The 13,817-nt window shown below is 42.1% G+C and overlaps 1 protein-coding gene across 5 annotated transcripts in view; it reads left to right on the top strand.

Moving 5' to 3' along the window:
• The window catches only part of OXNAD1 (oxidoreductase NAD binding domain containing 1), a 36,494-nt gene that overhangs the window by 6,565 nt on the left and 16,112 nt on the right, over positions 1–13,817 (top strand). The window contains exons 1-5 of one of the 5 annotated variants that reach the window (XM_032332367.1): positions 1,719–1,767; positions 2,060–2,123; positions 2,545–2,718; positions 5,299–5,371; positions 8,735–8,783. In XM_032332367.1, the coding sequence (XP_032188258.1) occupies positions 8,757–8,783 (27 nt within the window). In that variant the 5' untranslated portion in view covers positions 1,719–1,767; positions 2,060–2,123; positions 2,545–2,718; positions 5,299–5,371; positions 8,735–8,756. Of the gene's footprint in view, positions 1–1,640; positions 1,768–2,059; positions 2,124–2,544; positions 2,719–5,298; positions 5,372–8,734; positions 8,784–13,817 lie in introns of those variants that run through there. The other 4 variants (XM_032332376.1, XM_032332357.1, XM_032332385.1 and 1 more) reach the window with 4 other exon arrangements.

Genomic DNA, 13,817 nt, shown 5'->3' with positions numbered 1-13,817 from the left:
CTTAGAAAAGTGAGTAGCATGTTTACCCACAATGATGCTGTGACACACTGTACAGGAAATAGAACTTTTAGTCAGAAAGCAGTGCTTTTTGATATGACTTGGTTATAACTGACTTTTATATCACTTGATTATTTACTTGTATTTGTTTTCTGACTCTAAAATGTAATCTCCCTCAGAAGGTCTTCGTTTCATTTATGTCTGTATCCCCAGTGTCTGCCACATAATGGACTCTTAATAAATACTTTTCCCATGAAGAACTAACTTAACAAATATGGAGTAGGAACGTAAGCACACTTAGCTTGAATTTTTCTAACATTAAATTTATTACAATTAATTTATATAGTACCTTTCAAAAAGTTCAGAAAAAGTTGTGTATATACATTTTCATTTATTCTCTAATATAGGAAAGGACAGCTATATATGGCAGTATAATATGTTAAATGTGATCATCTGAGACAAATACTCAAAAATTGGCAGAGGACAACAGAATGGTAGGAACCAAAAATATCATCCGACTCACTATCAGTTCTTTTTTTGATAAGCCTGTTTGTTTTAGAATTTAAATGTTGGGTAATCTTTTTTTTTTTTTAACATTTTATTGAAACAGAAGTACATAAATCCTTGGACAGCTTGAAATTAATTTTTTTAAGACTTAACTTTTTTTTTAAAGCATTTCTAAGTTTACAGCAAAACTGAGGGCTAAGTACAGAGATTTTCCGTGTTTTCCCTGCCTTCACACCTGGGTAGATTTTCCCATTGTCAGCGTCCCCCACCAGAGTGGTCTATCTGTGACGGCTGTCAAGCTGCCCTGACACAGCGTAATCACCCGGAATCTGTAGTTCACTTCACTCTCACTGTGGCGTGTACCATGGATTTAGACAAACGGATAAAGACATGTATTATCGCTGTCACTATGGTACTGGACAGAGTATCTTTAATGCCCTAAAAATTTTATGTGGTTTGATGTATTTTTACAAAATGAAAATACTCATACCATCAGAATTCAGATTAAGAAACAGCATTGCCCCTATTACCTCCCCAAAGGTACATGCTAACTTGATTTTGAAGTTGATAGATTAATTTAGTCTGTTTTTGTGGTTTTTATGACTGGACTCGTGCAAGGTATGCTTTTTTTGAATCCGGCTTTTACTCTTTTCATTCAGAGTGGTATTTGATGCTCATCTGTGTGCCTGCATATCGATGTAGTTAGTTTATCCTCATGGCCTTGAACGTTGGAAGATTTGCTTCTTGCACTTCGTCTAGCAAGAAATATTAAAGACTTATGTGGTGCTGTTTGGGTGGAGTACAATTATTGGGCAGTTATAAAATCTCCTCTTCCTTCTGTCATAGCACAAGATTAGTCACATGAGCTTGGTTAGTGATTTTGGAAACTAATAGCATGAGTATTTGATGGTACCACTAATTACATATATATATACTGTGGAGATCAGGTGAATAAGCTCTAAATAGTGGCAGGAATTTTGTCAGAGTGGAGTTAGGCCTTTAGCTGCTTTGTTTTGTTAAATCAGCTCATAACACTACAAGCAAAAATCCAAACCTTCTTCACTGGCCCCTAAAATAGTCTGGTATTTCCCTACTTTTTCTTAAAATATTTTAACTTCAGTTTTATGTTTGCCCAGGAGGTGTCATGGCCTGTGCTGCTGTCTTGGTCCCTGGGTTGTTGCGAAGCTCTTCTGGAACCATCTGCAGTCCGGCTGCTTCACTGAAACTGACATTCAGCGCTTTGCGCCACCTTACTCTGACAAGGTGGGTTTCTGGCCCTTTGAGTTTCTGGCTCATTTGAGGTGATTCAAAGACCTGACCTGCTGATGGTCATGGGAGGCTTATCAGACTCCTGAAGGCATAGCAGAGCATCTTGCTTAAATAATGCTTGCCACCCATAGACTGTTAAACTTGAGTTAGATGTGCAAATTTTCACTGACCACTTTCTAGGATCTGTAATGTTCTTGTGTATTTTGGATAATCATGATATTACAGGGACAACTAATTACTTTTATGAAGATAATACTTAATAATCTAATTTTACTTTCTATTAAAGCATAATGAAATCCAAAAGGAAAACTGATCACTTGGAGAGAACTGCCAGTGTCGTTCGTCGGGAGGTTTGTATCTTTGGGCTGTGGCAAGTTTTTCTAGGCTGGACAGTGCACACAGTTATTACCAGCTCATGGAGGAGGCCATAGATGAGCTCCATCCCTTTGAAGGACAGTCTGGGAAAGTTTGTTATGTTTTTGTTCAGAACTTTTCTGATAAGACATATGACAACTGATTCGAAAAGTTGGCAGCGAAATACTCACATTTTCCTATAAAATTGAGAATAAATGGATTAATTTTTGATGAAGGGCGTATAACAGCAACTGAGGGACCTACACTCAGGACATGTGTAGTGTTTAGGGTTATATTGTAAGGATAGAACTTTGACAGCCTACATTTTATGAGTAGCTTACCTTTTCCTTTTTTTGTTTATTTGTTTGCTTCTTTTGGCATCATGTCTTAAAGTCCTTGTTCTTATCCCTACTTTAGAACAACTTCTTATTTCATCAAAGGAGAAAGCACTAACATCTGAGAAAGGAAGGTGGATGAGCTCTTTTTATCCTTCCCATGTGCAGATTTTTTTCCACCATATTCAGACCCTAGAAAGCTAATCTACCACCTGAAGGGGTGTCAGGAAATAAAGGATCTTCACCCTTTAACTCAGTGAGTAATCCCATTTTGTTTTACAAACATAAATTGGATATTGGATTTTGCTTTTCGAGTAATTCTTCACATATTTAGATATATTTAGCTTAGTGTTGTTGTGTATTCAAACAGTAAGAAAGTTACTAAACACTTCTATAAACATGGTCAGACATTGCATTGTTGTAGGAATTTGATTTTTAGTATTAATAGTAAGATAACACTTTAATGTAAAAGACTATTGTTTAGGCCCTATTTTTCAAGCTAATTCTAAAGAAAATTTCTTTGAGATCAGGGGTAGTGTGTTTGTAGGTTCAGTTTTAGGCCAATATTTTTTTTTTTTGAGATTAGTTCAGCATAATGCATTTATGGATGTAGAGGAAAGTACAGTTTCCCCAGTGATGATAAATCTGAAAATTCGTTTTTTCTTTTTGGTTTGCTCAACATACAAAAATGCTCATCCTGTAAATATGTGACTTGTTAGGATTTCTTTTTAAAAAGTGAAATCTTGGGACACCTGAATAGCTCAGTGAGTTAAGCATCTACATTTGGCTCAGGGTCCTGGGATCAAGCTCTGCATTGGGCTTCTTGCTCAGCTGGGATCCTGCTTCTCCCTCTGCCTGCCACTACCCCTGGTTGTGCGCTCTCTCTCTCTCTCTCTTTCTCTCGCTGTCTCTTACTCTCTGACAAATAAATTAAAAAATTTTTTTAATTAAAAAAAATGAAATCTTGCCAGTTTTGAAGAAAAAGCAGTTTATTTGACAAGCTTGAACTACATTCTTTTCTATTGTTTGGTATACTTTGGTATACAGGGTTTTGTATACTTTCTATAAAGGGCCAGATAGTAAGTATTTTAGGCTTCATGGGCCATGTTGTCTTAGTAATAACTACGAAACTCTGCTTTTGTAGTGTGAAGTGGTCAAACATTACACATAAATAAATCTGAGCGACTGTGTTCCAGTAAAACATTATTTATCAAAATACCCAGATTTGGCCTGTGGATCTTAGCTTGCCAATTCCTGAATTAGAGTAGCATTTCAGAATTTTATAGGACAAAAGTATTGAGACTATCGGGGTGTTTTTTGAGAGGAGTTTTTTGTTTTAAAGATTTTATTTATTTGAGAGAGTGTGTATAAGCAGAGGGAGGGGCAAAAAGAGAAGTGGACTCCTCCCCAAGCTGGGAGCCTGATGCCAGGACCCTGGGATCAGGACCTGAGCCGAAGGCTTATGCTTAACCAACTGAGCCACCCCGGGGTCCCTGAGTGAAGTTTTAAGAAAACTACACAGGATGTTAATGTAAGCTCTAATAGTGTGATTGCAAAGTTAAGAATTGTAATGTCCAGAAGTCAGAAAATGCACCCATGGTATGACCTTGGCAGAAGAATTTTCCATTTGCAATTCTTTTTTTCTTCATTTTTATTTCTTCTCATCTTCCAAACAGAATGGGAGCTGGGAAGAGCTGGATAAAGCCAGATGGTGTCTGGGCTACAGCTTCATTGGGTATATAAGGTCTGTGGGGTCTCATCCCAGTTCCTCCAGAGGATGGCTCCTAGCCATAGAGCAGGAGCCTGACCTTGGACTTGGCCGAAATGAACAGCATCTCAAGCTTGGGCCCTAATGGAACTGGATAGATCACCAACTCATTCCACTCTGGCCTTTAACTTGTATTGCAAGTGCACTTTACAGAAACGACTCCTGGCATGTCACTTGCTCTTGAGTTCAAGTCTGTGAGGTTGCCTCAGAACAGGACGGCATCTGCATTTTATGAAAGAGGAAGCAGAGCTGAGGAGATAAGCTAGTGGCTTTCCCTGAGGGAAGCTCCAGCCCTCTTTCTGACTCCTAGGCCTCAGGACCCTGCTGCCCCTCCAGGAGTGGCTAAAGAATAGAGCACTCACCCGCACAGAAAGGTTTTTTCCTTGTTAGGGCTTGAGTTCCCTCTGAAGAATTTATTGAATGACCATATTATGATGTTAATGCTTTTTTCTTATCTGGGGCTCTAAATGTAACCAGCCTGAGGTCATGCTGATGCAGGAAGCTGAGGTCTGAATTGGATGACATTTGACTGTTGGTGTTCAAGTTCAGATTTTTTTCTTAAGGCTCAAAGAATAAGCAGTCTGGGTAACCTTAGAAATGTCAAGGAGATAAAAGTAAGATTATGTAATGCTGCAAGGATTGTTGAAGTGAGACAAAGATTTCACTGGAGGGGTCACTCCATGCTTGGCCTCTAGAAGGCCGGCACTGAGCAAGACAGACTCTGTCCTTCAGTTTGACAGCCCAGTTTGGTAAGGAAAGCATTTTTAAAATGACGAATTCGAATGCATTTGTTTGGAGATATGCCAGACACTACGCTAGGTTTTAGGGTTGCAGCACTGAGTGTGATACATAAAGTTCTTGATCTCATGTTCTAGTGGGAGTCTGATCAGAAGAGGCTGATTTTATGCACCTGGTTCACTGGGGAGAAACCTCTGATCCTTTTTCAGTGGTACTAGTTCGCTTCTTTTAGAAGCCTAATAAGCCTTATCCACAAAAGCCTTCTGTGTGTCATTACCTTTTTGTTGACAAAGCACTGGATTGTTACAAGTTGCTACTTCATTCTCACAGGCACCCTGCAAGGGAGGTGAAGGGGTCCTCACCCGATTTCACCACTGAGGAAGTGAAGATTTCAGAGATTTAGGTGGGATGACTCTGCTTCCGGGTTTGCCCAGCCTGCCATGCTATTTCACTCTCTCAAGGGCCCTGTTTTTGATGCAGATTACATGGTGGCTTACATTTGAAGGACTTGTTTAGCAAGTAGGGGCCTCAGCCCTTGAATTCAGATCTTTGATATCAAATTGGTTTCTCTTTCTACTACAACAGAACAATGTGACACTTGATTTAGACCAAGTTTAATTGAGCAACACAGTGGAAGATAAATTTCACATACCCTCATCTGTGTTCTAAACCAAAACTTGACTTAAGTGTTGATGTAAGAAAGGAGAGAGTTGGGACTGGCACAGTAGTTAGTTAATAAAGTCAAATGGCTGAGCTCTTGGGGCAGAGAGCTCTGGGGATCCTATAGGCCCTGTGCTGACTGTCAAGTGCTAATAGTCTGCTTGATCTGTGGTTTTGTGGAGGCTTGGGTTTGAGTGGGGTGAGCTGCTTAGCTGGAGATCTGGACTGTGTTTTGAGTTGAACCCTTAAAATTCTCTGCCAGTCATCACCTACACATTCTGGGAAGATTGTATGCTGGGATGGCCTTCTCCAACTTGGGGGCCTCTGGGCAGTTATCTCCTTAATCTGGAATATTTCTAACAGTTGATGCCTAATTTGCTGTGCTTATCAGTGTGTGATAGATAGCCTTGGAGAGATTATCCAGTCTTGGATGAGCCATAGACAGCATTAGCCTTACCACACTGTCAGCTCCGACAGCAGAGCATGGTGGGGAGAAAGGTCAGGCCTCCATCTCTGAGAGGTAGCTGTGCGGCTTGCGGAGGGCCTGGGCCCTGTCTTGTGGTGAGACTCCCAGGGCCATGTAGTATGATGGCCTGGCAGCCAGCCTGTGGCTCCTACCATGCTCCGGGTGGAAACCAACGGAGAGGGGGGCTCCTTGGTGGAAGGCCCAGCATGCCAGTGTTGATCCAGAGGGTCCAGCACAGTGCCGGTGGCACAGAGACCATGTTCCATGTTCACTGAGTAGAAGAAATGAGTGTTAACCACCCCCCACCTTCCTTGGGCGGATCACCTGTACTGCCTTGGAAGAGTGACTTTGTAGTAGGAATGGTAATGGCCTCCATCTCAAGGGACGTGGTGACAGTGTGAGTATACTGTGTGGTTCTGCACAGGTGGGAGCGTGAAAAATGAGGACTTGCCTATACTGCCACTTCCTAGCAGTACCTAGAACTTATTACTGTCTAAAATGTGTAGGGGTGCCTAGGTGGCTTGGTTGGTTAAGCATCTGCCTTCCCCTCAGGTCATGATCCCGGGGTCCTGGGACCGAGCCCTCCCATCGAGCTCCTGGTTCTGCAGGGAGTCGGCTTCTCCCTCGGACCCTCATCCCTGTTTGTGCTCTTGCACTCTCCCTCTCTCAAATGAATAAATAAAAATAAAAAGTGAATAAAATGTGTAGTGTCAATGCTTTTCACGGACACTTTTGCTCAACAAATTAAGCCATTTGAAAAGCAAGGCTCTTTTCTATTTTCCCCCTAGGGGATCTAATCTGATGAAATAGATTTTATTTGAGATCCGGCAGACCTGCTCTGAATACCTGCTGTGCGCACAGCCCTGTTCCAGGTGCAGCAGCTACAGCAGTGCCTGAAGCAGGTAAAGCCGCTGCTCTATGTGGAGCTTCATTCCAGGGCAGGTCAGCCAGAGAATGTCAGAGGTCATCGATCCTTGAAGGCAGTAGCACAGGTGGGGTCCTGTGAGGCAGGACTGGCCGGTGGCAGGGGTGCTGTTCTAAATTGATGTGTAACACCAGAGCCAAGACAAGAGGAAAAGAGCCAGCCATGGGCACAGCATTTCTGGCAGAGGAACAGACAAGAGCCAAGGCATGGTGGCAGGAATGAGCTTGGCATATTCAGAGGAAGGTGGTAGGATGAGAGTTAGGCAGTGCCCAGGTTGTATAAACTATTATGGGCTTGTATAAGGAGTTGGAATTTGATTCTGTGGGGAATGAAGAAAGGTTTTAAGCTGTGAAATGCCATATGATTTATATTTTCAATGGGTCACCTCTTGCTTGATAGAACATAGCTTTTGATGGGCTTTGACAACAGCTAGAGGTGTGGAGGAGGACTAGGCTAAGGACACAGTCCCAGAAGAAGTCAGGGTGGTTTCCGAGTAGGGTTTGTAGGGGTGGAGGTGGGGAACTAAGACAGAGGAAGGGCTGATAGGATTCACAGATTGGGAGTGAAAGGGCTGTAGTGGATGTAGTAAGAGCAGAAACAAGAGATTTCTAGCTTTGGGATTTGAATAATCTGAGTAGATAATGGTGCATATATTTGCTAATATGGAGAAGAACAAGTTGGAGGAGGGGAAACAAAGTGCTCAATTTTGGAATAATCCAGGGTGGGAGGGTAGAATGTGGGTAGAGTTAGAGATGAAACAAGATTAGCCGTAAATTTCATCAGCTTCTCTCAGCTGTTGGATCTGGGTGGAGATTCATTATACTGTTTCTATTGGTTTTGTATGTTTGTTTCCCATAATAATAAAAAAGAAGAAGCTTGGGGAGATAAAAGAGTTTTATGTTGGATGTGTCATTTGAAATGGAAATTCAAATCAGCAGTTGGATATATGAGTTTTGAAGTTCACTACTGGAAATAAAAGGTTTTAGCCTTGTAGAGAGTAGGGGAAGGGACCTGCGGCTCAGCCCTGGAATGTGTCAATGTTTGGAGGTGCAGCAGAAAAGGAGGGACGAGTGAGGCCAGAGGGAAATCAGCAGGGTGTTGGGGAAGCCAGGAAAAGGGGTTTCAAGGGAGGAGTGGCCAACTGTTGAACTCTACGTGGACAGGCATCATTGGATATAGCAAAATAGAAGATGGGTGACCAGAATGACCGCTAGTACATTGCTAGAGTGAAAGCCTAAATGGACTTTGTTGGAGAGAGAATGGGAGAGAAGGAAACGAAGCCAGGGCTATATGCCCTTTTGAAAATGTTTTAGTAAGTGAATGTGAGCAGAGAAACGGCCAGACAACTGGATTAAGGGATAGGCTTGTTTTGTTTGTCTTTAGAAGCAGCAAAGCACAGTGGCCTGATTCCTGAATTCGAATCTTTGCTTTGACACTTATTAGCCTTGAGACCTCCGTTTTGTAATATATAACATATAAAATGAGGGGCACCTGGGTGGCGCAGTCGGTTAAGCCTCCGACTCTTGGTTTTGGCTCAGATCATGATGTTGGGGTCCTGGGATCAAGCCCTGCAGTGGGCACCGTGGAGTCTGCTTAAGATTTGTCTCTGTCCTTCTCCCTCTGCCCCCTCCTGCTTGTGCTCTCTTTCTCTCTAAAGTAAATAAGTAAATCTTTAAAAAAAAATGGGAATGACAATAATAATGCCTATTTTCTAGAGTTGTTGCAAAGAATGCATGAATGAGTACACAAAGTGCCTGGTGCATGGTAAGTTGTGCGTAGATGTTTGCGGCTGACGTTAGGTGAGTGGAGGATTGCGTGCTTGCGACACTCTGTGTCTTGTGGAGAGGAGAGAAGAGGAGTGATGTGTGAGAGAGGGTACTGCTGGAGAAAGCAGAGAGGAAACTCAGCCCAGGGGGACAAGTTAGCCTTTGGTAGGAGCAAGGAGATTCCATTTGTCATGCCAGGACAAGGTGTGGACAGGCCAAGCTACTTACAAAGGTGTCCAGTTGGCAGGAGTTTGTGATCTTTCCCCTTGTCAGTAAATCATTTCAGTAAAACCAGTTTCTTTTAGTCAGATTCCTACTCATCACATTGGTTTTCTGCCACAGTTTAAAGAATATCTCTGGGCCTTGATCTCCCTATGTGTAAAATGATGTACTATTTTGGAGAATGACTAAAATTTCCTTCGACTCTGAAATTCTCTGTGTCCTAATGGTATTTTTGTTTAAGGTTATCTCTAATCCTGGCTTTGTCTACATTTTTAAACAGCAAAACAAATGTATGGGAGTGAACAGAGGAAGCCAGCTAGGTTTCCCAAAGAAAGACCTATTTCCTGCACAGAGAGTTTTGCAGCAACAGTAACAACAAAGTACCCTACATAAAACCAGTTTTTAAAATCAGTATGATGGAATTTCCTTTTAGATGCTGACTCTGTCAAACCATTAAAAATGTGTGCTAGTAAAAGTTGGCAAACCTATTGTTATTTTATTGAACAGTAGAAAAGTCTAAATGTTATTTTATGGAAAACTTCATTTCCTGCCATGTGTTTCAACTTAGGACATGGCTAGTTGAGGTTTTCAGTTGTGAAATCTTTTGATCCGTTAAGCATGAGAACAAGTACAAATGGTAAAACATATTGTCTCTCCATCATGTTTTGCTTATTCGTAAAAGTAAAGAAAGAATGGCATATAACAAGGGCCATGATTACAGATCTTAATTATATGAAACTAGCTCCAGAATAAAATAAAGATGTCCCCTTCAAAAATATGTTTCTAATGTTTTTAATCTACATTATTAGAATTCTTTATGTAGTATGTAGATTTGCATTAATTGAATAAAATAAAGTATTAATAGGAAGGCATGTGTTAAAAAATAATGAGTCATGCAACATATTTTGTGTGACCGGTTAGAGCAGTTTTGCCCAGGTTAGTAGGACTGATCACAACAGGTGTATTACCGTTTGTATTAATAGCAATAAGCATAAAACGTCTGGGAACATTTTTGTTCATAGAGGCTATCTAAGTGAAAATATGACTTTTTAATAGAAAATGTAACTTCTTTCCTTTCTTCATTGAATTTTATGTTTGAACATTAGCAAGCGATTGTTGATTTCATTTTCATTGACTGAAGCATGCTGACCTTCCAGCTGAAATTCTGTGCCCCCCTGCCTGGCTCCCCCTCAGTGATTATTAATGTTGGTTTCCCTGTCCCCAGGTGACTCTTGAGGATGTTCTTAAAGTTGTCTAGTTTTATCAGTGAATCCGACAGATGCCAGTTAAACAGATGCCATTATAAATGAAATAATCTAGCTCTTGGCTATGTTTTTACAGATTATTATGTTGAAAGAAAATAATGAATGTTTATACAATAAACTTCTTTTTGGTATATCTAAGAAAAATAAGAGCAATAACATAATGGAGAGTCCTCTGGTGCATCTTATTACTTGTTTTTGTAATAAGGTATTTGAAATAGTATCTGGCAGACGAAGGAAGATTCCTGTTCTACTGAAGAAGTTCCACCTTCCCTTACCTCTCTCACAGTGTTAAGCATGAATCTAGATTTTCTGTAGTGGTTACCCCTATCCCTCCTTTTCTTTTTAAACAACAAAAGGTTCCTGAACATCAAATTTTTGTTCAGGAAACTAACTTTAAGTGACTCTTAGTTAGAGTATTCATTCATTCTGCAAGTATTTACTCAATCTTCAGCATGTGTTGAGCCCTGTGCTTGATCTGGGGAATTCATACAGACGCAGATTGAACCCTGTACCTGACCTTGGGAGGCTTGTAGTCTCGTGTGGTGGAAGAGACTCGTTCTTGAGGATTGGTGGTTACACTAAGATGTGCTAAGTATGATAAGAAGATAGAAACATTTTATTGGTAGAATTGAGGGGATGGAGAGAAGCAGGAAAACGTCAGGCAGGGGTTAGTCTTTGATCAGAGTGAGTAGGAGGTTGAGGGACAGGGCTGAGAGTGTGGTGCGTGCCAGATGACCTAGGCAGGGTTTTGGGAGGCCAGCAAATGTCAGGTGCCTTTGAGAACAGCAGATTTTCCAGCTTGGCCGGTAAACCACTAGTCTAGGGATACAAGAGAGGTCAAGCTACAAAGGCCATTTAGCGTTTTTGTTGTTGTTGTTGTTGTTTTGTTTTTCAGTTGAGTGTTAGCCACTGAAGGTTTTTGAGCTGGAGGGTCACTCAGTGAGGTCAGAATACTAGCAGTATTTAGCTGTTGGCTGCTTTGAGAGAGACAGTAAGGCTAAGGCAGCGGTTCAAGTGAGAAGAAATTCTTGGCTTAGGATGCCGGTGGGTGAGCATGGGGAGGAAAAGACAGGAGCTGAATTTGTGGAACTTGTTCATGGTAGGGACAGGATGCTTGGAAGAGAGTCAAGGATTCTGTGTGTGTGTGTATGTGTGTGTGTGTGTGTGTGTGTGTGCATTTACGTGTATACATGTACCAGTTGAAAATGGATTTGACTCTTGAGTTCAGGATAAGAACTGAATGGAAATCCTGGTGAGGGGAAGCAGCTGATTCTGTGGGACCCTATCTCTGCGTCTCCAGTGCCAGGCAGCACATGCTCAGGGAATGTTTGTGGAAGGGATGAATATGGTGGATTTCGTTGGACACATAAGTGAGCTTGCCATTGGGATGGGACTGTCACGTGAATAAGGGGCCAAGCATACCTAGGTTCAAATCCTGACTCAGCCATTCCTGAGTGATCTTGAGCAAGTTACCAAACCTTGCTCATTCAGAATGGAGGGTAGCAGCATCCGTTGGGATACAATCTAGTTATTCCTATGAACTAAATGACTTGGTGTCCATGAAACCCTTAAGTCCGCACCTAGAATACACCTGAGATAAATGCTCCTCAGTCATTGGCTGTTACTCACAGGGGAGCACAGATGTGGGCCTGATTGCCAGAAAAGTAACGATGAGTTGGGGTGAGGGTTAGTAGCTTTGAGAATACCTGAGAGCTCTAGCCTAGAGGTGGGAGAGGGCGGAGGAGCGAGGCAGTTTAGAGGGAGAGGCCATTGAGGAAGTGCGAGGACCGAGGACTAGGTGGGAGAGGCAGGAGGAGACCTGGAGAGTTCCGTATCAGCTCTCCCAGGCAAGGAGAATGTGTCAGGAGGGATGGAAGTCAAAAGTATGGAGCGCAGAGAGCTCAGGGAGGGGCAGAACGGAGCCTGGACATTTGAGTTCGGTTGTTCAGGCAGGTGTCCATGCACTTTAGAAGTTGTTGCTGTAGAGTGGGAGCCCAGTTAGCTGTGTTGACCAAGAGTGTCATGGATGGAGAAGATACTGTTGAATGAGGAAGTTATCAGTAGAGCCAGAGATTAAAGACAAGATTTCTAAAATAGCTTAAAGACAGTATGGCTTTGAAGTCTGTTCTGGCAAATAGCTAGGATGTGGTACGAGACCACTGTACTTTATAGGTGCTTAGTGTTGTTCATGATAATAGGCCCCCAGGGGTGTGCAGTACTCAGTGCATGAGGGCCTGTGTGGCAGCCCTGGGGTAGTTTTGTATAGATATCAATATATGAATATAGGGTAATGTATAATATAATATAATATAATAAACACTAATAAGCTAATTATAATGAATGCATTTAGATACATTATAATCAACATTGAATGGGTACTTACTATGAGCAGCAGCATTATAAGTGGTTTGCACGTATTACTTCTTTACTTCCCCCCTGCAGCTCTGAGATACAGGTATTGATCTTATTTATAGCCGAGGGGGGACTAGGTAATGTGCCCAGAGGCCCACAGCTGCTAAGTGTGTGCTGGGGGCACGATTACACACCAGGCAGTGTGTGACAGTGTGGTGACAGAGCCCGTGCTGTCACCAGCCACACTGTGCTGCTGCTTTTTATTCTGTCGTTGAACTGTTTAGGGCAGGCAAATGGCAGTAGGTACCGTGTCTGATAAACAAGAGGTCTAAGGGGAGGAGTCATTACCCTGAAGGAAGGGGCCGGTGGGAGTAGGTGCAACCCTGGTTCGATGAGGGAGGGTAAGACTAGGACCAGAAGTGCAGGAAGAAGCTCGGTGTGGACACCAACCCACCTGCTCTCAGGAAGAGGAGAAGGAAGACTGGCAAAAATCCAGGGGAAAAGAGGCAAGGGATTTTATGGGAGCAAGAGAAGGGTAAGACATTTCCAGAGATGTTTTGAGTCGGTGAGGGAGACCAACCATCTGGAGAACTTTGCAGTGGGTTTTTATAAGTTGTTTCCCACTGGTAGTTGGATTCGACCGAGGCCTGTTAGAGAAAGGGACAGAAGGAGCCAGCTTTAGGGTGTGAGGTCCTTTGATCTTGACAACTTTCCAAGGCACGCTTGGATGAAACGGTGAAGCTGACACCATCTGAGGAGAATCACTGTGTTTTGGTCACCTGCTACTGCTTTTGTTTGCTTCCAGAAGTGGAGTTGAATGGCAGTCAGAGGTCAAGGAAAGAGTCATATTATCTTTTCTCCTCTGTCATGAAAATACCCCAGATTTCAGGAGGAAGAAAAACTCAAAGGTAGAAGAAACAAAAAGGATGGAGGAAGTAGAGGCATTTTGAATTTGGGGGATGCTGAGGTGTGGATGACACTGAGGAGAGCCTAGCTCACACTTTAGGATTTTCTAGAAACCAGAATAGTGTTTTGAATAGTGCTTCTCAAGCTATGTTTAGTGAAGGACTGTTTTGATACAGTTCAGAGGTTGTGGACTGTTTGTATTTTGTCAAAGATAATCAACACTGATTTAGAAAAAATTTAAAAAATGAAAACATAGGGAGTACAAACCCAATTTGTTGTCCATAATT

The sequence above is a fragment of the Mustela erminea genome, chromosome 1 (assembly GCF_009829155.1).
Source record: "Mustela erminea isolate mMusErm1 chromosome 1, mMusErm1.Pri, whole genome shotgun sequence".
Lineage (NCBI taxonomy): Eukaryota > Metazoa > Chordata > Mammalia > Carnivora > Mustelidae > Mustela > Mustela erminea.
Note: the sequence above shows the minus strand (reverse complement) of the source record. Positions and strands in the feature narration are given on the sequence as shown.